The sequence below is a fragment of the Leptonychotes weddellii genome, chromosome 13, assembly GCF_054177405.1.
Source record: "Leptonychotes weddellii isolate Sample4059 chromosome 13, ASM5417740v2, whole genome shotgun sequence".
NCBI classification, from domain to species: Eukaryota; Metazoa; Chordata; class Mammalia; order Carnivora; family Phocidae; genus Leptonychotes; species Leptonychotes weddellii.
In genome coordinates, this window is record NC_138381.1 from 80,484,665 (window position 1) to 80,509,150 (window position 24,486).

The 24,486-nt window shown below is 54.3% G+C and overlaps 1 protein-coding gene across 8 annotated transcripts in view; it reads right to left on the reverse strand.

Annotated features, from left to right (window-relative positions):
- Positions 1 to 13,862: 13,862 nt before the first annotated feature.
- The window catches only part of STX2 (syntaxin 2), a 31,239-nt gene continuing 20,615 nt past the window's right edge, over positions 13,863 to 24,486 (reverse strand). For 6 of the 8 annotated variants that reach the window (XM_081802430.1, XM_031035839.2, XM_081802432.1 and 3 more), the window contains 4 exons: positions 23,167 to 23,240; positions 22,919 to 23,056; positions 20,809 to 20,919; positions 13,863 to 15,950 (listed from right to left, as the gene is read on the reverse strand). In XM_081802430.1, coding sequence (XP_081658556.1) covers positions 15,873 to 15,950; positions 20,809 to 20,919; positions 22,919 to 23,056; positions 23,167 to 23,240 — 401 coding nt within the window. In that variant the 3' untranslated portion in view covers positions 13,863 to 15,872. Of the gene's footprint in view, positions 15,951 to 17,996; positions 18,913 to 19,285; positions 20,731 to 20,808; positions 20,920 to 22,918; positions 23,057 to 23,166; positions 23,241 to 24,486 lie in introns of those variants that run through there. The other 2 variants (XM_081802434.1, XM_081802431.1) reach the window with 2 other exon arrangements.

Consider the following 24,486-nt stretch of genomic DNA (forward strand, 5'->3'; position numbering starts at 1 on the left):
GAGAGCAGCAGGTGTGGAGGAGTCCAGGGAGGCCCTGATGGAACGGCCAGAGGAGAGTGGCCGGAGGGGATCGCTGGGGCACGGAGCCAGCCAACGCTCGGTCACGGCTCTCCTTCAAGGGCCACGCAAGCCCACGCGGTCCCCCCAACGGGTGGGCAGAAAGCTGCCAACGGGCCCAGAGGACGTCAGGTGGAGGGCCAGAGGCTGTGGCGGGTACTGAGTCTCCTACCCCAGCGAGCGACCGTGCAACCAACTCCGCGGAACGTGTTTTCACTCCTGGCTGGAATGAGACGCCCCTGGGGAGGTTGGGGATCCCCCCGTGCTGGTCTATCCCTACGACGGGAATATTCGGCCACAGAGGGGTGGAGCGCTAACAGGCACTCCCCGTGGATGGGCCGTGAAGGAAGCGGTGCAGAAAGACACACGGCAGCAGGCAAACCCGCGGAGACGGCAGGTTAGTGGAGGCCGGGGGCATGGTGACAGCTGAGGGGCGCGGGCTCCCCCGGGGGGGGGGCGACTGGAGGGCCCGCGCGTGGTCCCCACACAGCTGTCAACCCAGACTGCCAACGACTTACTCACTTTTAAACGGTGAATAAAATGCCTAATTTATGTGAGTCTCCCCTCAACAAAAACAAATATAGAATAATAGCAAGTCTGGGGAACTCGAACAGAACCCCAAAGTAGAGTGGAAAACAGTCCTTGCCGGTGCTTACTGTTCCCACGACTACAGCAGGACTCTCCCAAACGCTTACAGCGAGCATGTCCAACCGCACTCCGCAAGGCAGGTGCCCTGGTCACGATCAGCTGCGACCCGCAGTTAAACAGAGGCACAGGGATGCACTCGGGCAGCAAGGATGCGAACCAGATGGTCCTGCGCAGACCAGCAGATGCGCCCCAGGACGGGGGACGGCCGCGGGGGGGGTCGGGCCACAGGTCATCACACCGCTGTTAGAAGGTTCCAACAATTTCCTCACCGCTTCCTATTCTCTGCCGTCGGTCTTCGCAGATTTGACACCACGCTGAACCGTATTTATTACTATGTCACAATGCATTTCAATGTTATTTATGGGAGGTCTTTCCTTATTAGCCTTTTTTTGTCGGAAACCTTTTCATTCTACCTAGATGAATTGGAGAATCACTGGGTGACATTTTCAAAATTGGGAGGAAAAAAATTGCTCCTACGATATTTGTCTTTCTACCAGAATGATGGTGTTTATCTCCATCCACTCAAAAGTCCTCTTAACCCCCTGTTGGATCTGGGTTTTCTCCAAACAAGCAAACCAAACCCCTCCCGCGTACTTGGAAGAACCCCTCTTACTGACACTTGTGTGAGCCGGACATCAACACTGAAAATACCATCTAGAAATGAACAAGGGTGAGCATCGGGTGACAGGAGACAATCCTATCTACACATCTGAGACCCAAACATGTAGATTTTTAGCTTAAAAGAATAAGGGCATGAATCCTTGCTGGGTTTCTTAGATAAATGTGTCACTTCCTACAGGTTTTTGATATTCTGCAAAGGGGTCCCAGGCAATGCCCCCACCTGCCTCAGAACACACGTGAGCACCGAGACCCAGAGTGGGGCTCTCCCCCCGCCGGCCCCTCGCGCACACTAGCCAGCCCCCGGAGAGCCGCCGCCCTCCCCGGGGGGCCACGGGAAGAAGCCCGAGGCCCCCAGCCCCTCAGGGACGCCGCTGGGCATCTGGCGGGTGCGCCACGTGGGCCGCAGGGGTGCAGTGCGGGGGGAGGACGTGGCTCCCCTTCATGCGCTCACACTCCAGCCAGGAGAGTCGAGCAGTGGTCACGAGCCTCTCCCTTAAAACACGGGGCCGTGTCTGTCCCACTGGACGGCCGTCTCGGGGGCTCCCAAAAACTTCGTTTTGCGGTATAGCTGGATACGAAAGATTCCGTGGCAGGGAGTCAAAGAACACGCAATGCCCACGATGGGTCCATTTTTTTAAATCACAGGTAAACAGGAGTTAATGTGAGATGAATATTTTAAAAACTGTGCCACCGCACAAAGCAAGGAAGTCTACAATTTCTTCCTGATGAATCTGCCAGAACCTAAGTATGAGTTTTTCCCGGGGCCCCTGTGTCTGGAGTCAACGGAAGGACCCCCAGCCCCACGCGGTCCCCGCCGGACGGCGCCTCCTCACCGCGGGGGCTGCAGGGCCTGTGTCTGGGTCCCGCCTTCAGGTGCAGGGAGCTGGGGGCCACTGGGGGGGAACAGACTCAGCTTGCGCTGCTGCAAAATCCCAAAGACAATGGGGGAACAGAATGTGCCCAATGCCCCTGAACCGTGCACTGAAAAATGATCAAAATGGTGAGTTTTATGTTGTGTGCATCTTACCACAATTATTATTTTTATTATATCTTAGAGATTTTATTTATTTGAGAGGGAACACAAGCAGGGGGAGTGGGAGAAGGAGAAGCAGGCTCCTCGCTGAGCAGGGAGCCCAATGCGGGACTCATCCCAGGAGCCTGGGATCATGACCTGAGCCGAAGGCAGACGCTTCACCGACTGAGCCACCCAGGCGCCCCTTTTACCACTATTTTTTTTTTAAATGTTTGGCTGCCAAAACCCTTTTGCTCACTTCAGATGAGGGTCCCCTTCCTTTCTCTACTTTTCAGGAGGTAAAAGTCGATTTCTAACCTCTGGCCTTGACTCTGGCAACCCAGCCTCTTCCTCCACGCTCCTGAATTCCCAGACGGCGCCTCCTTCTTTCTCAGCCCTTCCTGCCTCCCTGGTCGAGGCTGCCTTCTCCCAAACCTAACAGGGATCTCCCACAACCCCCCGATACCCTCACCAGGGCCCGCCTGCACACCTGTCCCCCCCCCACGCTCTGACCCTCACCCCTCCCCTCCCCAACTCAGCCACCACCCATCCCACGAGCCCCTGCTGGCCTCCTTCACCCCGAACACGAATGCACCACTCGGGATGTCACTCGGACCAACGCCAAGAGTCGCCCCCTCCTTCTGACACCAACAAGATGCAATACTCCCTTGCTAGTTGTTCTGCTTCGGGCTCTTTGAAAACGTGGTGGAGACAATATTCAGGATGCTCTTTTGAAAATGGACACAGACTTTTATGAACATGATAGCACGCGATTCCTTCTATCAGCCTATAATACCCAGTACAAATTCAAGTTCATCTGGTTATCTCAGAAACACTCCAGTGGGTTTGGTTCAAACCAGGATCCCAACACCGTCCACATATTGCATCTGGCTCAGATTTCTCTTAGGTCTAGGTCTCTTGCTGGTTTTCTTAGATAAATGTGTCGCTTCCTACAGGTTTTTGATATTCTGCAAAGGGGTCCCAGGCAATGCCCCCATCTTTTTCCTACAGATGCATTTAACTTAATTAATCAGGAAAATGTGAAAAGAGCAAGTGAGCAGGATTTTAAACAAAGGAGCATATTGGGCAGGGACCTGAGGGCACCGCATGTCATCCCCTTGCTTTTCGCAGGCGTGCATCCTGTCCCCGGGAAGGTCACGAGGACCTCGGTGCACCCTGTTCAGGTGAACGGTCATAGTCCATCACTCTCCCCGGACGCCGGGAGGTGGGGACGTCGTGTGTGGCTCGGACCAGGGATCCAGACTGCTCTTGGGCCTCGCGGGCATCGCACAAGATAGAGATGAATCCATGCGCCCCAGCGAGGTGGCCGAGGCCAGGGACCCTGGCTGCGTCACCAGTGGTTTGGGTCGTGCTCATTCATTCAATAAGAGCTGCTCAGACTTTCCTCTGAAAGAAAATTCTACAGAACAGAACATGGAAAATCCTCAAGAAGAAACGCGTTAATCGGCCCCTTGCGGCCGGCCGCCCAGGGACATGCTTGGCCACCACCTCCAGGCTGGCTTCTTACAAAAGCTTTGGGGCATCTGACTCATTATCTACTTTTTATTTTGGAGAAACTGTAGATTTATGGAGAAGTCGTGGCAACCACTTTACCGGTCTCTCCTAACACCTCAGGTCCCGAGCCCTTGGAAAACCTCGCTAGGGCCTGCCCAGCCTGCAGCCCCAGAGACACGCCTCCCGTCCCCCTGTGGTCCCCCTTCCTTGGCTCTTGATCTCCCTGAGCCTCATTCCCCGTGTTTTCCTCCGCGGGCAGGGACCTCCCTCCCTCCATCCCCTTCCACAGGTGCAGCGTGGGAACCAGGCTCTCTCTAACCCAGGCGTGGGGCAGTGCACATGGCCGAGGGCCATCGGCCTGTCCACGGAGAGGGCCCAGCTGCTAACCCCGGGGACCGGGGACCATCCGGTCCTGTGCTGTCACGTGTGTTCCCAGGAGCCAGACCGCGGAGCTCCGAGGCGCAGTCGGTCCCACGGGTCACCGTCCCCGCAGGAGGGGACGCCCGCACGGCTTCTGTACCCGGCTGGGATCCCGCTTCCCAGCGAGACGGGCAGCAGGTGGGAGGGCATGGGCCACACGTCCTGCTCCAGCCGACCTCTGTGACCGCAAGGAGCTGCCCAGCGTGGGCCCCGGCCTCAGCAAGTGCCCTGAACCAGAGCCCCCGAGCCCCAAGCCCGTGACCAGCACTGGGCATCTGAGGATCTCCCTACACGGCATCGAGATCTCATAGACCTTCTGTCGTCTGTAAAGGGCACTGCCATAACCTTCTCAATACCGGAGTCAGCACCATGCCTTCAGCACATGAAAGCTGGACCAACCATCTACACACGACCCTCCACACTCCCATTTCTGTCAGAGTGAGAGCCAGAGTCCCTGCGAAGGCCCACAAGGTGCTGAGTGATGGGCTCCCCACCCCCACCCCCAGCACACACACTACTGTCTCTGATTCACCTCCCGCCACAGGGCCTTTGCACGTGCTGCCTCCGCAGCCTGGAAACTCCTCCCCCAGAATCCAAATGGATCCCACGCTCCCCTATTTCATGCCACCACCTGGGTATCACCTTTCAGTCCAATATCCCGGACCACCCTACATGCCAGCACATGGTGCCCACACTCAGGCCCCTTGTCCCCCTCTGAGGCATCCACCACACCCAGCATCCTACACTGTCTACCTCTCCACTCCTCGAGAGGATGACCCTGTGGGCGCAGACCCTTTCCCCAGACGGCTCACCACCCTGTGCCCAGCACACAGAATGCAGCCGGCACGCAGGGGTCCTCTGCATACCTGTGGAGCCAATGAGCTGCTTGTTTCATGAAAACAAGGAAGGGGGAGCGTCCTACGTCTTTGTTGGCGGGGAGGAGGCAGAATATCCCTGTTTCCCGCCGGAAGAACACAAGCTAAGAAGCAGGTGAAGCCACCGCACGAGTGTTCAGACGGAGGGTCGGGGGCTGTGCTTCCTCACCCGAAGCTCACACGGAAGGACCCAGAACTCCATCTGCAAAGCACCAGGAGTGAGCTGGGGCGGGGGAGCGGGGAGAGCAGGGGCCCTCCCACCCCTCCCCTGCAGCCTGCTTGCAGCCCGCCCTCCCTTCCCCCCATACATCGCTGTCTGGACGCCCACTGCACAGCTCAGAAGCACAGATGTCCTCGAATCTTCTCCAGAGAAGTGTCTCCCAAGAATCCATGAAGCAAGGGCAGGGGAGGAGGATGCCCCCATCTGCCCACGTGCGGTCCGGATCCGGCTGCCCACCTCCAGCCCCCAGCTCTGTACCCCCCGGGATGTCTTGGCATCACACGGCACACGCCTGGGGTCCCAGTCCAGTGGGCACACACGTCCACGGCCCCGTGACAACCCCTCTCGGACAAGACACAGGAAGAGTCTGTTGCCACATCCTCCCACTGACCGGCTGTGATGCCACAGACAGGGGGGGGGGGTGGTGGCGGGCAAGCAAACCCTCACTCTTATCTACAAATGGAAACCAAGCCCAAAAATCTCCTCCAGCAGGGACGACCCCAGGAGGAGCCACACTGTCCACCGACCCACGGGGACGGGCTGCAGCCCCTCCGCCCCCAGCTCTGCCCCCGGCTCACACCTGCAGGCTCGCCATCCCAGGACAGAGGCTGGGCTCAGAAGCACCTCCCCTCTGCCTTCAGGGCCCCGTCCTGGGTCCTGGATGCGGCGCCCGGACAGCAGAGGGCTCGCCCCTGAGGCCAGGACAACCCCCCGCAGAAGGAGGGAGGGCACCTGATCCTGCCCCCACCGCACCACGTCTGCCACCTGCTGGGTGCCCGCCCGGCGGCCTCGACTCCTGCAGGTGGGGGGTCGTGGCCCCGTGCTGCCGACGTGACAGGATACCTGCTCCTGGGTATGCGGTCGCCAGAACCAGGGATTAACTGTTACGTTTACACACTTACACACTCGGTAATCTTTTCTAGTTATGGACAGTCCCGTTTAGGAATTCATCATTGGAGGGAAGGGTTTTTTTTTCCCATCTGGGAGAAATGACTTTAATAGGCCTTTTGTTTAAATACAAAGGTAAAGCCAAATTCCTGTTCCACAATGAGAAAGTTCAACTAACCAGAGCAAAGCCACATAATAATATCAGCACACACACTCACTACGTGTCAGGTACAAATCCAAGCATGGCACCCTTAGGATTCATTAAACCTCCTAGCGATCCCATTTAAGAGACGGGAAAGCGGAGGCACAGAGTGGGGGAGTAACTTGCTCAAGATCACATAGCAAGTGAGCGGCAGAGTCTGGATTCAAACCCAGAAAGTCTGGCTCCAAAGTCTGAGGCATTGATGACGACGCCGAATCACCCTCTAGCTCGCAAGGAGAGAAGCGGGAATCTGGCTACGTGAAAATCTACCAATTTGCAAGCGTTGGAGATCATCTTTTAAAAAAAATCTAAACACGGACTCTGACAAAACTCATCAAGGATATCTCAACAAATTAAAGAAACTGGATTTTAACTGGGAAAACAATCACTAAGGAGGCCATACTGTCGAGGCCTATTCCTTGCTCACGGGCAGCCTCCGATGCAGGGTCCTACTCCGTGTCCTGCCCATAGTCCTACTTCCGTGATCCCCGTGGGACAGAGGCCCCCGCTGGCTCCCTGCCCATAGTCTCACTTCCACGATCCCCGTGGGACAGAGGCCCCCGCCGGCTCCCCTGCCATCTCACCCATCAGAACACGACCTGGTACAGGGAGCCAGCAGCCGACCCCCAGCTCGGTCGTGCTTGACCAAAGCTGACCGTTTCTCCTGTTAGCCCGCGTAGGAGTGGGCATGTGTCCAATTCTGCCACTGAGACATTAGGGAAAGTCTCCAGGGGCAGGGCTGGGGAGGCCCGGACATTTAGTAAAATGGGACATGGAGGAAAATCCTCCCCGTTCTTCTCTGTTCTGTGGACACTGTGTAACAGTCTGTGCCTGGATCCCTGGCAGCCATCTTGTGACCATGAGGAGAACCAGCCTGAGATACGGACTCAGAGAATTAACCACGTCTGGAACAGTCCTGTCTCCAAATTTCTTATTCTGTGGAATCCTAAATCTTCCTTCTTCAAGCCATTTCAACTGGGTTTTCTATTCCTGCAGCCACGAGCATCCTGAACAATATACTGGTTCTGCCTCCTTCCACGAGGAGCCTTCCAGGGCCTTCCTGAGCCTCACCTGCTGGCGCCTCCACGAACTAATGGAGCGGGGGGCTGGAGGTCAACTCTTCCAATCCCCACATTTTCAGAGGAGGAAGCTGGACCTGCGGGTTTGAACGTACCCATAATCACCTAGCGGGTAAGTGGCAAAGGCCTGGTGTGGAGCCTCCCCCCGGACATCCCAATTTCGGATGTGCAAAGTGTCAGACTACCAACAAGATCACTGGCGTGCGTGACAGAAGTGAAGGCCAGTGGAAACAGTGAGTGAGCCCTAAGGTCCTGCCTCCCAACACCTGTTGGGCTGGAAATGGCGGGTGACAGATCGCAGGCACGGGGTTTGCAGAACAGATGGCAGAAGCCATAAACAGACCCCTCCTGTCCCGTCCCGTCTGTCCTGTCCCCTCGGCCTGAGCACCCTCTGTGTGCTGATGGCTTCCCGATCTAGGCCACCCGCCCTCTCCCGAGCTCTGGTCTCTAGGCCAGCTTAGTTTCTTGACTCCATGTTTAACAGGGACCTCAGACTCTCCGCTGACAAAGCACGGCTCTCGGTTACTGGCCACCGAGCATCCCCTCCCTGCTCCCCCTCAGAGCAGAAGGCGCCCCCACTCAGCTGTCTGCTTGGGCCAAGCACCTGGCCGGCAGCCCTGCTTCCCTCTGTCCCAGCCTGGGCCCCCGCAAGAAACAGACCTTATAACAGTTCACACGAGGAGATGTTTCAGAAAGGGCCCCTCTCAGAGATAAGGGCAGGACGCACACAGACACTGCGAGCCGGGGGGTGCAGAGACCAGCGGGGAATCGCGGAGTTCTCAGAGGCCAGGGAAGCTGGGGTCCCTGCGTGGCAGGAACTATGATCAGGATGTGACGACCCCGCCGCTGTGGTTTGAACGTGTGTGTCCCCCAAACTCTCATCTTGAAATCCTAACACCTGGTGTGACGATGTTAGGAGGTGAGCCTTTGGGAGGTGATGAGGTCATGAGGATGGAGCCCTCACGTGAGACCCACAGAGCCCCCACCCTCCTGCCACATGAGGACACGGGGAAGTCTGCCCCGGGGAGGGGGGCCCTCACCCTCCGGTGCCAGCAGCCTGATCTCGGCCGTCCAACCTCCAGAGCTGGGAACAACATGTGTTGGTCGTGTGTGTCTGCAGTCCTTTGTTACTAACAAGCTCCGCTAACAGAGACGTACGTGGTCCTGAAGAAAGGTCAGGATGGTGAACACACACCCCACCTGTCTCCTCCTCCTCGTGCTCCCCATCCGTCAACCAGGCCAGAAATCAGAGGGCAAGCACCTGGGTGATGTGGTCCGAGGGGTCAGCCTCCGGGGCGTGGGGCAAGAGGAGGGCGGAGAAGGGGAGGGGCGGCACGGGGACTGCGCACATGCATGCACACCCCGCCTAACACGGCACCTCGCCCGCCACAGAACCTACCACGGGGGGTCCAGGGGGGCCTGAGAACAGCCTGAGCTCTGACAACACCCCCACTCCGTTCAGATTCATCAGCGGACAAGGGACGCTCTCCTGGCTGGGGGTGGTCCGGCCACCTCCGTGAAATCACTGGCTGGGCACTCACCTACGCAGACAAGGGGACAACCCTTAGGAAGGCAGGCTTGAAACGCAAAGGAAGTAAAGAAACAGAACCAACCAGCGACACCAGGATGGGCACAGCACAGAGCGAGTTCGCCCAGATCTAGACGCAAGTCAGGCCGCAAAGAGACAAAGCGAGGAAGGAACCGACAAAGCAGAATCAGCCTCGCGGAGGGCCGGCACGCGGAGCTAAGTACTGCAGCCATATGGGTAACACGTTATCTGAAACCTCCGGTCTTGAACAACACACTGTAAAGAGTGTGAAGCAACGTTAAGGTGCGCTCTGATAAAACAAAGGAAATTTTCCTTTTTTTTTTTTTTAAAGATTTTATTTTTAAGTCATCTCTACGCCCAACGTGAGGCTCAAACTCACAACCCGAGATCAAGAGTCGCATGCTCCTCGGACTGAGCCGGCCAGGCATCCCCAAAGGAAATTTTCAACTTTAGGTTTGTGGGCCCTCCTCCTGGGTCCCCAGGGAAGCGGTACGTTAACGTCTACCGAAATCAGAAGGACTGCACCACACTTCAAAGCAGGGGCTCTAGTTCTACCCTGGGCACACATTGAACATCTGCTTCATTAGCAAATAACCTTAAAAAAAAAAAAAAAAAACTCAAACATAAAAGAGAAGTGTAAAACCTCCATAAGTTTCCAAAAGATGGAGCCACGTGGCCTCACATACTAAACACACAAGACAGTCTGTAATTCTCTGGAATGTCCTTCACCACGATGATTTGTAACTTTACGTTAAAAACAAAACATACATAACCCCGCTCCAAATGCTCCTTCCCCAGAGCACTTTCTCCTTTATGAAGATTGTACATCCTGGGCAGCTATCCTAACCGGGGCTTGAATACAACTCCTTTCCTTTCTCTTTAAAATTTTTTTTAAAGGTTCGTTCATTTTATGTCGACAGGTCCCTACTCAGGAAAAAAGCAGTGGATAGAGACTCTGTGTCCTCAGATGTTCAGTGTGCAAAGATTCGAGGCAGCTGTTATGTATGTAACCAAAGAACTAAAGGAAACCATCCTTAGTAATGAATCAAGAGGTTCTCAAGTAGATGGAAATACATATTTTTAAAAAAAGATCCAGATGAAAATTCCAGAGTTGAAAAGTGCAGCTACAGCGATGAACAGATTTGCTCCGTGGTGGATTTCAGGAGTAAAGAATCCGAGCACCCGAAGTGAGATCAGTAGACGTTATCCAATATGAAGAACAGAAGAAAAAATATGGAAGAGAATGAACAGAACCTCAGAGACGGGGGGAGAGCAACAAGAATATCAAGATACCTGTAAGGGGAGTCCCAGAAGGAGAGAAGGGCAGGGGCCGGAGGAAATATTTCAAGACATAATGGATGGCCAAAAACTTCCCAAATTTGATGAAAAACAAAATATACAGAGGTCTAGCTATACCTAGGCACATGCTGGTCAAGCTCTCAGAAGACAAGGAGAATGGTGACAGTAGCAAGAAAGAAGGGACGCACCGTAGGGACCGTTAGGGGCCACAGGATAACAGCCGCGGGGCACGGTGGGGGCAGGAGGCTGTGGAGCAATGACCTCAAAGGGCGTGAGAAGACTGTGAACCAGGAGTTCATGGTCCACACAGTACCCTTCAAAACTGAGGATGAAACAGTTCCTGCATAAAGTCCAAGAACATGCTTCTACCAGACCTGTCTTCCCAGAAACACCAGAGGAGGTCCTGTGAGCTGAAAGCAAGAGACTCGGCAGTGATGAGGGTCTGTAGGAAGAATCGCAGCACCAGAAATGGTCGAGCCGAGTACTAACACCAAAGGCACGGTAAGTATATCTTCCTCTTTTCTTAATGCCTCTGAAAGACACAAGTTGCGTACAAACAGTAATTTTGTCCAGATTATACAAAGAGCTCTTATGATTCAAAAATAAGAAGCCATCCACATTTTTAAAATGTGCCAAAGGTTTGAGTGGCTATTTCACGAAGAGAGGCCTATGAATGATGAGTAAGCCCATGAAAAGGTGTCCCTCTCCATGAGCCAGTGGGGAAAATGCAGAGTAAAACCGCGGGGAGACAGCACACGGCACCGTCGAGCGAAGCTACAAGAAAAAGACAGACGGCGCCGAGTGTTGTCGAGGACGCAGAGTCTGGGGTCCCTGCACGTTGGTTGCTTGGGGGACCGGGAAATGGTGTTACAGTGGGACAAACGGCTTGGCAGTTTCGTAAAGTTACAGGTTCATGCGACCCAGGAGCGTCCCCAAGAGAAATGACACCGTGTGTCTGCAAACGTGGACGCCCGCGAAGCTCAGGCAGCGCTGCTCACGATGGCTAGACCTGCGGTCAGCTCCAGTGTCCATGAAGCAGTGAGCGGATACACAAGGCGTGGTTTACACTAAAAACAATAGAAAGGAACAAAGTAGGGATTCATGGTGCAGAAGGGCCAGACCTCACTAGCGGGACGTTGAGGGGAAGCAGCTGGACTGACTCGGTGTGCACAGAACGTCCAGAGAAGCCGGATCACAGAGAGAAGGCGTTCTGCAGGGTTCCCAGTGCTGCGTGCGTGCGTGTGAAATGGCCTGAACTGGACGGTGCATGGTTACACGAGCCTATAAATTTACTAAAAATCACAGAATTCTACCGCGGCGACAGATGAACTCACGGCAGATTAGACCTCAAGAAGCACCTGCAGAACACACGACGGCGGGCAGGCACTCTGCTGCCCCACGAGCAGCTGCGGCCCGGGCTCCCGTGTCCAGGGCTGGGCCCTCGCGGCCTCGCTGGGGCTGCCTGGGCTGGGTCCCCGTCCCACCAGACCAAACCAGCCCGGCTTGGAGCCCCGAGACAGCGAGCCCCAGCGCCCGGGGGCAGGCGGCGGAGGCCACCCCATGCCACCCCCCACTTCTGCCTCAGAGGCCACCTGCGCCGGGAGACCCGCTGTGCCCCCGGGCGGGCCTCGCGGCCCCGGGCGCCCAGCGGGAAGCAAGGGACACGCAGAGGCTGTGTGCATGTGCACGCATCTCTGGCCGCAGCTTCTGTGCCCGCCCCTGCCTGAGGTCCTGGGAGGTTCTCAGCGCCCCAGCCCCCTCCTCTGTCTTGGAGGGGCCCGAGGTCACGCCCAGGTCCGACCTCTCGGGCACTCCAGGCAGCCTTTTCTGGAACTTACCCCGTGCGTAAGTCAAGGCCCGAGCCGCCTTCTGTGGTTTAGGAGCTTGCCTCCTCCCCTGCAGTGGCCCCAGTCCGAGGGGGAGACGGAGGCTGCCAGGCTGTCCGCAGCCCTGAGGTCAAGGTGGAGGGTGCCAGGCCTGCTGGCTCCAGATGCTCGGGCTGCCACGGCGGGCCCCACCAGTGGGCTCTGCCGCGGTCAGCCCTCAGCCCTGCCTCGTCCCCCCCGCACCGTGCACACGGCCCAGGCTAACAGAGGGAGCAGCGGGACGAGCCAAGCACAGGGTGGCCTGGGGGCCGCCGTGTCCCCTCTGCACTGGCCAGGGGCCCAGCCCGCACCCCCCCGCCACAGCCCGCTGCTGGCCTCCAGCTGCTGGGCAGCCCGGCGGGTGGGAATCCCGTCCCAGGTGAATCCTGTCGTAAGCTCGTGGGAGGGCGTGACCTGAGGTGCAGTGAAGTGAATAGACTCCTGGCAGAGGTCACAGAGAGGACACGACCCCGGCTGACCCGCGGCTGGCCCCTCACACTCCCGTCCTTGGGGTGGGGCTGCCCTTTCCCACGGTGGGAGCGCGTTTCCAGGCTGCACCTTGAGGGGCATGTGGTGCTGAGACCCTGTGGACGGTGCAGGGACCCTGCTGAGGCCTCCCCGTGAACCCCAAGGTGCTGGTGGGCAGGCCCCAAATTTGCTCATCTGTCGCCCCAGACGAGCTGGATGGGAGCTCCCCCGTTACCACATCTGCCTGCCGCCCGCCCGTCTGGGGCCTCCTGCCTGCTTCTCGGCCTCTCCCTGCCCTCGGAGCGGGCGGGTTCCAGACTTCACCCGGGGAGCTCGTGAGGGTTCAAACTAACAAAATTCATGACTTTATCATCTAAACTACATATAAAAAGTATAAACGAAGGAGCTAACTTACTGCACATGTGTATCAAGATTGCGGTTTGGGGCGCCTGGGTGGCTCAGTTGTTAAGCGTCTGCCTTCGGCTCAGGTCATGATCCCAGGGTCCTGGGATCGAGTCCCACATCGGGCTCCCTGCTCGGCAGGAAGCCTGCCTCTCCCTCTCCCACTCCCCCTGCTTGTGTTCCCTCTCTCGCTGTGTGTCTCTCTGTCAAATAAATAAAATCTTTAAAAAAAAAAAAAAAAGATTGCGGTTTGAAGGGAGACTCGCTGTGGAAGGGGCATCGGGACAGGGATGAGAGCCGAGCTCCAGGCAGGACCTGCTCGCTCCAGGACGGAGTTCTCTTCCCTTTTTAGAATTCTCGCTTTTGAACATCACTTTCCAATATGGTTAGAATTTAAGGGTTGTGAATTTAGGAAATCCCACTTAAGAAAAATTCTGGAAGAGGATTAAGCAATGAAAGAGGATAAACAGCTCAGCGCACCGGGGGCGGGAGGACTCCCCCCCCACCAACCCCATTAATAAAGAAGAATCTGTCGAGTGGACATAAGCAGTGGAAGCCAGTGACTCTGAGATGTAACCCACGTCCCCTGAATTAGCATTTGTTGTGAGCTGCCGGAACTCACATGGGCTCGAGACACGGGCCACAGAGGCTCGTAATAACAACACAAATAACCAAAACCTATCAACAACCCTACATCATGAACTCACATTATGATACAAAAAAAAACGGCCACGGGTAAGAGTAATTTTCTTAGAACAATTTATTAATGGGTATGCAATAAAGTATGTCCCCAAAAATCTTTCCAGAAATGACAAGACAGAAAGTAAATTGGTTTTCAGTTCTCTGGCAGTTTTTTTTTTTAATGTAAACATAAAATATTTGAAGAAATGATAAAAAGTAACAAGTGAACCTGTAAATATATTTTTAAAAATCTGATCTCAAACAGGTGCTTGAGGCTTACACATACAGACGTGCTATTTAATGACTGACTTAAATATTTACCCAAACAGAAATCAAAAGGCATTTCCATAACTTCAACGACAAAAGCACACATTCAGTAAGGCCTTCAGACGAAAGAATGACCTGGAGACGGAGCTGGAGGAGAACGGGGGCCGGACGGACACACGGACATGAGGACACAAACAGGAGCACAAAAGCCACACTAGTACAAAGCATGATCCCTCCAGTCGTGTCTCCGACGTAGGCACAGGTCAGGGAGCACACCCCACTGACAGGCCATTTCAAGATTTTTAAGAACACGTGACAGCCAGCAGGCTCCTCTCGTAATTCTGAGGACGCACAGGTGACCAGCCAGCAAACGACATGCATCCGTTCACATGTGAGTCTCAGCTAGGCCGCTGAGTGCATAAATTAGGAACGAGTGGAATTCATAATTGGATTACATACAGAACACAGTTTCCAAACTGCTCAACATCATTCACACCTACTGTGCGGAATCAAACGTCCCCATCCGTTTCCAAACCAACGTCGGAACACAGGCGTGTGCTTACACAATCGCGGATAGCGGTAACCAGTTTGTGACATTTCGAACATCCTTCACATTTATTTACAATTTGACTAGCTTTCTTCGAAATGCCCACTCACTAGTGAGATCCCATACATTTTACAAGTCAAAAAATAAACCATATTATTATACTAAAAAACATGAATGAGCAATAAAATGTTTAACTATAGATTCCTATAAACTTTGGTAATTCACTTTTGAAGTTCAGCAGAATAGTAAGTACTTAACAAGAGCATTTAAGGACCCTGTACAACAGTTTACATTTAGAAGAATTAACGTGTGGAAATAATTGCCATGAGTTTAGAAAGTACTGACTCTTGGTCTTCTCACCATCCTAAACTCAGGCCGCATTAATGTAAACAGGGACGCACAGACCTTATTTCTAATGAACAAGCAAGAGGCCGTGTCCTTTCACAGCGCGGGATCTGATGTCTGAGTTCGGGCCGTGGAGATGAGCACAGGAACGGGGACTGTCCTGGAGGGGTCAGGTGCGCTGGAACCTCACAAATCAGTATCAACAGGCACTTGAAAGGCTTTCCAGGGCTTTGCAGCTGACGTGTGCTTTGCCAAAGGCAAACTGTAAACAACTGTGCAAAGCTGGTTCTATTAATATTACGAGTACTCTTTCAAAAGGCAATATTCAATATATAAAAATGGAGTAAATTAAGATGTTAATATATTAAACAATTTATAAACATTTAAAATTATAGATATCTTACAAAACAGCTCTGTGACGATAAACGTTTTTGTTGCAAACACCAAACAAACACGAATTAAACACAGTACAAAACCGTCTCTTAATTAGCATGTTAGCTGAGAGGGGGTGGGGAAGGAAAGCTCAGACCTGAAATCTAGTAGCTTCCTAACATAAAGTATTCCTAATTAAACTTCACATGTATTTTTAACACTGAAATATAAAAAAAAAAAATTGAAATTTTCAATAATTCCTTATTTTAAGGCCACTGAAGTTAAGTTTCACATTGTTACATTTTGGTGATGTGCTGTTCCGAGTCCAGGGACGTTGGGGGTAACTGGGCACGCCCATCCTGCTCACAGACCCTCCCTGCACGATGCATCCCGTCGAGTTTTCCCCTCGCCTTCACTAAGAAAAGATCAGCACCCAGCGCCATACGTCACAGCGCCTGGGGCTCAGGCAAGGAACGGGAGGCGTGGACCTGCTGCAGCTGTGGTCTGGCTCCAAGGAGAGTGGCCCTCAGGACATCGTCGCTATGACAGCGTTGTTGCGAGGACAATTCCAAGGATCACAAGCAAAACAGTTACACAAATAACAATGAACATCATTTTCTGCAAGATAAAGAAAAACATTAATTTGCAAGGTATCAAAAGAAAGAAATCACTAATGTCATTTCTTAACAAAATCTGACAGTTTAAAATACAAGTCTTACAGGTCACAGAAAAGGGAGGGGTGGGGAAGGAAAGCTCCACCGGCAGAGCTCTGCGTTACGCACACGTGTCTATTAAATTAAGGGGATGTAGTTAAAAGAGGTGTTACAACGATGACGACGACGACGACTTGCTCTGGAGGGAAAGGCATGTCCACTTGGCACCGTGTGGGTCCTTCACGAACGCTCTCTACTGATCATACTGAAACGACAAGCTGCTATTCCTCAGACGTCCTGCACATCTTCTCAAAACTTTAAATGACTCTCGTTTGCTGACATCCTACTTGCCCGTGTCTTTACACTGAGGTGTGTGCACGTGTGCGAGAAACCATACGCCGCTGACCCGTCTTCCGCCGCATCCCCAGCCAGAGGCCGGGCAACAAGCACAGCTGGCTTTGTTTCTCAGCCAACAAGCATCCCTGCACAGCTGGAGCTAAACCACCTTTGGCTTAAGGCGTCTGGTCCGGCCCAGGGGACCTGCCCGGCGGAGGAGGACTAGATGAAAGGCACCGGGGCCCGCACGACCCCCCGGAGTTCTCTTTGCAGACGACTCCTCACCTGCACCACCGCAGAGCGCACGCAGGCCGCGTGCCGCAGGGCCCCGGAGAAACCCGCTGGGGGAGCCGGCACCGGCCTGCAGCGGCTCCATCCCCACCGCGGGCCCCGACGCTCAGCGGCCAGGCCCTGGGGCAGCTCTGCCAGGCACAGGGTAGGGAGCGCCGCCTTCAGGCCCCCTCCGTCAGACCCGCGCGCGCTCCTGGCGTGAGCACTGTGGCCCCGAGAACTCCGCTCAGCACCCTGATCTGAGGACAGCCTTTTCCTTAGGCCTGCGATACCTTCGCCCTTCCCGTGGGCCACCACCCTTCAGCTCCAGTGCCACCGCCTGGGGTCCCTGGGAGAGGCGGCCACCCTGCACGTGAGCTCTTTCCGCGCCCCAGGGGCTGGCTCTGCGGGGCCCGGCACTGCGCACATGTGTCCTTCCTTCCCCACTGGCTTGCGGGCATGCTCCCCTGAATTCCATGACAGCTGGCCTCCTGCAACCCAGATGCCACAGTCGTTCTCGTCTAACACCCTGCTAACAGCTCCAACCAAACGCGTGCCCTCCTCTCAGTGGGCAGAGCGCACCCCGGGGCGTCAACCCTGTTCTGAGTTACGTCAGAACATCCTGTTCTGAGTTACAAAGAACCACGGGCAGGGCACGCTCTGCCTGTCTCCTCGGACAGGAAATCAAGCGTCCCACCCAGGCTGCAGGGCTGTGGGGACTCGGATTACCTCCTACAGTCCGGAGCCTGGCCTACCGGAGGGCTCTGCCGAACACAGCAATTACAGCAACCAGGGCCGCTGACGGAGCTACAGTTACCAACCACTGCATTTGTACAAACGGAGTAATTGTTGGTGTGCACTTTGGTGTGTTTTTATTAACGAGGATTGTTCTGTGTTCTTTTTTAAAGACCTTGGGGTAAACCGGGCATCTGGGCCCAGCACCCACGATAAGCCCACTGCCCCCGCCAAAATCACACTGAAAAACCTGCTTGTACTCAATGGCATTACCAAACAGCATCCCTGGGTCCAATCTAAAGATTAATTTTAAAATCTTTAGTGTAACCACATTCAACCAACCATATTATGACCACCAGGAAAAACGAAGAAAATACGTGTATTTAAAGCAATTATAAAAATATTTCTAAATGCAATTACATTAGCAAAGAAAAATCACAGACACCATGTTCTCCAGCAGAGCTAACAGGACAGCATCGTGAGGATCACATAAACGTCCAAATAAAAAGAGTGCTAAGCCTCCTTCCTTCTAAAGAACGACCTTCCACCAACGCAGCGGCCGGAGCCTATTCTGAAACAACTTCCCGAGTGATCGAGTGTTGCGGGGACCGCGACCACCACGCTGCGCGGGCTCAGGGCCGCCGGCTCCCGCTGGGACGGAGCTCAGGCCCACAGCACACGGGCCTCCTTACTCGTGTCTGTCACGCGTCTGAGCTCACTCTCCCGGCCGCAGAGGGGGCGCCCCCGGGACCACCCGGCAGCACCCGGCCGGCGGCCCTCGGAAGGACCAGGCCGACCGGCCCGGGACGAGGGGTGCAGCTCACCAGCCAGCCCTCCAGCCGGAGCGCTCAGCGGGGCGGAGGCTCCCAAACGCACAGGAGACCAGAGGGAAAACACAGAATGCACTGAAGGTTGGAGAAAGGTGAACACAGTAAACAAAAATAAGGCACGTTTATCACTGTCTGTCCTCCTCGGCGGGGGTGGGAAAACCACGTGCGGCCAACACAGGGCCGCCAGCAAGACGAGGGGCTTTCCCGGAGAGCTCTGCCCCGACCCCAGGCCCCCAGGCCCCCCGCCAGGACCCCCAGGGAGGAGATCTCACAAAGCAACCTTCAGTTGTTGCCGTTACTCCCAAAGGCACATGAAAGCATTAAGTGCCTCGGGGCTCTGGCCACCACCCGCCACCCGGAGTCCGGGCGCCTGAGGGCGGGGGGGCCCCCCACAGCTGCACGCGCTGCTTTAACAGCCACGTGAGGAGGAGGCCTCCGGTGAAAGATGCCCCACCTGCAGCCCCACCTGCAGCCTGCGAACGCCCAGGGCGCGAGGCAGCCGGGCACGGCCACCCCGGGCGACAGGCCGGCCCCGCTCCCCCACGGGCGGGCCGCTAGGACGGTTAAGTCCGTTAAAAGCGGGCGTGCGTTGACCACTGGCTAACGGGGAAGTCAGTCCGCAGATGAGCTGTTACTTACTGCCGGCTGGCAGGGGCACGGACGTGATCCACACCCTCACTTGCCAACTGATAAACCAGTAATTAGGGCAATTACAGCAGCCAGGGCCGCGGACACAGCTACAATTACCCACTTTTTCTGTCAAAGGAAAGCAGGCCGATTACATGATGGTAATTTCCTACCACATTAGAAGACATCATTCACTGAAAATAAAACAATCCACAGGAAGCTGCTTCAAAATCTAAGTCACAGGACGTCTGATTGCTTGACAGCTTTTAGTTCTTAAAGACGGTGGTTTTTAGGGCGCCTGGGTGGCTCAGTCGGTTAAGCGACTGCCTTCGGCTCAGGTCATGATCCCGGAGTCCCGGGATCGAGTCCCACATCGGGCTCCCTGCTCAGCGGGGCGTCTGCTTCTTCCTCTGATCCTCCCCCTCTCATGCTCTCTGCCTCCCATTCTCTCTCTCAGATAAATAAATAAAATCTTTAAAAAAAAAATAAAAAAAAAAGACGGTGGTTTTTAGTTGAACGAAGTGAGACTGTTTGGAGATGAACGGTGCTAGAACTCAGGCGATCGGGTCCCATCAGTGAGACGGTGAGTCTGCAGGCAGCGATGTTCCCGCAGGCAGAGCTACGGATGAGCCCCCCCTCGCTGCCTGTTCCTCTGCTGTTGGCGGTGAGAGCCTCCACCCCAGAAAGCACAGCACCCCAGGCCGGCTGCCCCCCAGGGCCCAGGCAGCTGCGCGGGGACGGACGGCCGAGGTCTGAGCAGATGCGGCAGCGGGCCGTCCAGGGGCGGAGCGAGCAGCGTGGACAAGCCCTGTGATGTCAGGGCTCGGCCGTGTCACTGGACAGATGGCGACAGGGCCGGACACGGGCACCACCCCTCTCAGCAGCGGACACCGTCCGGTGAGGCCTCCTCAGCAGTGGAGGCCGCGCTTAACAGGAGGCCTGTCGTCTTTGTAAAACCAGCTTTTCAGGAAAATTCTCGCTGCACTGACGCACTGCTTAGGGAAACAAAGGGACCGGCCCTTTGCTAATGACCCCGTCAGGGAAGCCCTCGGTGTGCCTGGAGTAGGCTGAGAACTCACGCGTGGACCTTATCACCGCACTTCGGGTTGGGGTATTTTAAAGAGCGATGACACAGACCACTGTCATGTCTCAAAGACGACGAACACGCTCAGACGCGCCCAGGGGAAAGCAGGGCGCCGAGCTCCACGGGCTGACGGTGGAGGCCAGACGCGCCTGTTACGGGAGGCCGCGAACAGCCGGCACGGCCGCCTCCGCGCCCAGACCGCGGCCCTCCCTCTCTTCCCAGCGCCCTGGAGCCGCCTCCTTCCGAGGCCTCCGTGGGCAGCGCGTGGAAACCCCCGGCCAGAAGGGCACCGCGAGCCCGCGCAGCCTCCGCCCGGGACGGAAAGCCGCGGCAGGCGCTTCGTGTGGGCCTTCTCCACCCCGGGCAGAAAGAAACCCAAGCAGCCGGACAAGGACACCCGTGAAATGAGGAGAGAGCTTCCTCGTGCCTGAGTCAGAACTTAATGCCGTCGTGTCGCTGTTTTCTGAGAAGAGCTTTGCTCACACGCACGCGGGGTTCAGGTAAGGACAGTACAGCCCCTTCACGAAGCTTCAACGCGGCCGCCCCACGGCAGCCGCAGTCCCGTCCCGGTGATGCGCTTCTTCCTCCAAACCAGAGACCTGGCGAGCAACCCCAGCAGAGAGCCAAGGGTTCGCTGCACAGAATGTGTGACCAACGGCTTCTAGAATTCCAGTCCCCTTAGCTTTACACCCCCTCCAGATAATGGCCAAGACACAGCAGCCTCTGGAGAAATGTGGGGTCACGGAATACGAAGGGTCACAGTCACCACACTTACCTGCACACCCTTTAACTGCTCAGCAAAATAATCATTTCAGTTTCAAAGTGAAGTAAGAACTTGAGGAATTACTTATTTCTTGGACTACCTGGTAAGGAGGGTACATCAACATACTACACTCAAAGCCAAATGAAGAATGCACTTTAATTCTTAAAACCAAACTCACCCTTCTAGCTTTGCTGTGATATTTAATAGCCTTCTTCGTTTCTTCCTTAGCATGCTCTACGTAGTCTGCGGCGTTCACCACGTTTTTTTCTATGTTGTTGATCATTTCGCCCTTAAAACAGAAAGTTCCAGACTCAGAGGACATTTTCGAAAGACCTGAGTGCGTATCTTACAACAGCCACGGAGCGCCGAGAAAGTCTTCACGTGGACGTAATGTGCACGTAACAGACACCGAATGTTTTCCCGTTTACAAACAGAGGAGGACACTGTAAACATGCCAAGACAAAGTCATCAAAGTTCACATTTTATAAAGAATGAACAGGGATGAGAGGGGTGGGCAACAGGCTGCTGAGAGGCGTGTCAGGTACCTCCTGAGCTGTGCTCGCGTATGTGCGCTCCTGGGGAAGGTGCGGGCAGCCAACGCCTTCCTGGCGCGCACATACACACGATGTACAACGACATCGTTTCTAACGGGCGGAACCTGTCGTGCTTTCTTTCCAACACCGAAAACCAAGACCAGCGTACGTCTGACGCTGAGCTGACGAGACTCGGGAAGAGCGTGGCGTGAGGCGAGTGCAGGGAGGTGTGAGGGGAGAGGCCACGGCCCCTGGCTCTCCATCCACGGCAGACACACCCTGCAGCAGTGACAGAAGCGGTGGAAAACGGCGCACCGTTACCTCACGCCTGCACAGACTCAAGCTCGCCCGGGGCTCCGACTGCGCACGCGGTCTGACAGGAGGCGACAGCATGCATTGGACACAAAGCTAGGAACGCAGCCCTTTTCCTACGGGAGCTTACGCAACACATCTGGTGTAGAACCGTCACGATTAAAGTCTAAGGCACTCGAAAATCTTTCACAATCACAGAAACAACGTAGGGTCCCTACTGCCGAGCGGCTCCCTTCGGAACTCTCCCTGAAAATTCGAAGCTGGCAGACTCCCGGCGCAGGAAGGCAAGGGCTCCACCCAGGCCAACAAGAGTGAGCCCCCCGCCCGCTGTCCCGGGGCTGTTGGGTTCTCCCACCAATCCCACAGTACCTGAGCTTTCCAGTTTATGATAAACGTCCTCAAAATAAAGTGTTCTTCAAAAGGTCAGTGATACACATGCAGAATGAATCCCGTACAAGGATGGACTTCCTGTCATCCCTCACACAATCCAGAAACTTCTCACCAGACTGCTCCTGCCAGAGCAGGTCCTGAAACCAGCCTTCAGGGCCGTGAGGACGCGATCTATCGAAGATGTGTGACACCGACCCTCCCACGGCGCGGGCGTCCCCCGAATCTTAACCCCTGAATCAATGAGCGGCCGCGTGCAGGCCTCGCTCCCTACTGGAAACATCCCGCAGGGCCTGATTCAGGTCCCAGGAGTCAGAACACACCTGCCTGTATTTGACACTGGATTTTGTATTTTGTGAGGAATTGTCTACATTCCTTCCATCCTCTCCCAGGGGAACCTCCACACCCTCCCCGCCTGCGTCATTGGACAAACCAAGAAACACCACCACGCAGTGACCACAGGCTTCTAGCTGTGTCACGGACGGTACCCTAGATTTAGGGCTTATTCTTTTAAATGTTTCTCCCAATTATCATTCTAATACATGCTCCTTATAGAACACTTAAAAACACATGTATTTTAGAGAAGAATATTAAAATCCCCCACAGTCCCACTGTTATTTTACTTGGTAGATTTCTTTCCTTCTGCGAACACTGCTCTACGGAGCCGAGTTCATGCCATATACGTACACGCATGTGCGTGACACAGAACTATGCTCATACAGAGGGGGATGTACACACGTGAGACTCTATCTCCCTGTTCGCTTACAGTTCCAGCACAGTATTTGTACGTCTCACTAAAAATCTCCCTGAACAACAGTCTGCCTGTGGTGGCCTAGTCGGCTGTCCTGTGGACACACAGAATTTAAGGAAGCCGGTCCCTCACTGTTCAAAGTTGAAGCCATTGCCAGCGTCCCTGTCTCACAGAAACACTGCAATCAACTTCTGAATTTTGAGACTGGATCCAAAATGCTGGCTTCCTCGGCTACGCGGGAATCCGATAGGAGATTTCACAAATGCCTGCTGTCCGCTTGGAGATGGGGAGATGTGTGCAGTTACCTGGGTCTCCACGAACATAGCCATGTCCGTGAACATTTCATGCAGCTCCCGGATGCTGGTCTCCAGCTTCATGATGTCCTTGTGACGAGACTCAATTTCATTGAGAGCTTGTCTAGTAATTTGTGAATCTGATATAATCTTTGAAAAACAAACACAAAAAAGAAATACTGATGAACTCAGGGCCACTTTGGGAATGAGGCGCAGGCAGGGACGTGTGGGCGCGCGGCCGCGGCCTCCCGGATGCTCACGTCTGCCGTGAAGACAGAAGGGCCCCCGGTCTCCAGCATTTCCTCCAGCTCATCATCCGTCGTGGTTCTTCCAGCTGCAAGACGAACACAAACTCCACTCAGAACGTGCCAACATTTATAGACGACTCTTTCAACCGTAAGTTAGCAACTAAAACCTGAGTTTACATTTTTAAACATTTTTCTAACCTTTCAAATGTATTTTCTTAGAAGAGTGTTAATGTTGAGAGAAACTGACATAAGACTAAGAAACAGGAAAAATTAGGAAACTCTCATGTAGAACCTCATAACTGGAATGAATCATAAAATCTAACTTGAGTATGAATGAGAAACAACTACAAGGAGGACATCATATGTAATTTTGGGCCACACGTTTTCCTAAAAGTTTAACTCTGGCTTACAGATAAAGGGTATGTTATCAGCATAGATAGAAAGTCACAAATAGGGCGCCTGGGTGGCTCAGTTGGTTAAGCGACTGCCTTCGGCTCAGGTCATGATCCTGGAGTCCCGGGATCGAGTCCCACGTCGGGCTCCCTGCTCGGCGGGGAGCCTGCTTCTCCCTCTGACCCTCCCCCATCTCGTGCTCTCTCTCTCTGTCTCATTCTCTCTCTCAAATAAATAAATAAAATCTTTAAAAAAAAAAAAGAAAGTCATAAATAAAGACTGAATAATTAGAATCAGACGCTTTAACACTTATGTGTTGGTTGTTGGTATTTTTCCTTGAGCTTAAATATATTAATGCTCTCTATGAAATACATTCACAGGTTTTTGGAAAAACTCAATTGATAATTCTTATTTTTTACAATTTGTGCCACAAAAGACAAAGTAAAATGACTGTCATAATAATTAAAATAGCATTTAAAGTGAATGTTGACAGCAGCATTATTCATATCGTCACAAAGTGGAAATGACCAAACGTCCGTCAGCTGAGGCCCAGGTAAACCCAGCGCGGCCCGTCCGCACGATGGAGCCTCAGTCAGGCCGCGGGACAGCCGCACCTCGAAACATCTGTGTTAAGTCAAAGGGGCCAGTCACAAAAGACCCCAAATTGCATGATTCCATGTATGTGAAGTGTCCAAAACGGGCGAATTGGCAGAGGCTGGTGGCTGCCGGGGGCTCCAGGGAAGAGGCGCGGGGAGCGACTGATGGTGGGTGCACATTCCTGGGGCGACGAATGGTCTACAATCGGCTGTGCGACCCACTAAAGCCGCTGACCTGCACTCTTCACACGTCACTGGTGTGCTGTATATAACTGTGTCTCTGTCAATATGTTGAAATGCCATGTGATGAGGTTCACACTCGCAGCTCCTCCGGGCTCCCCAG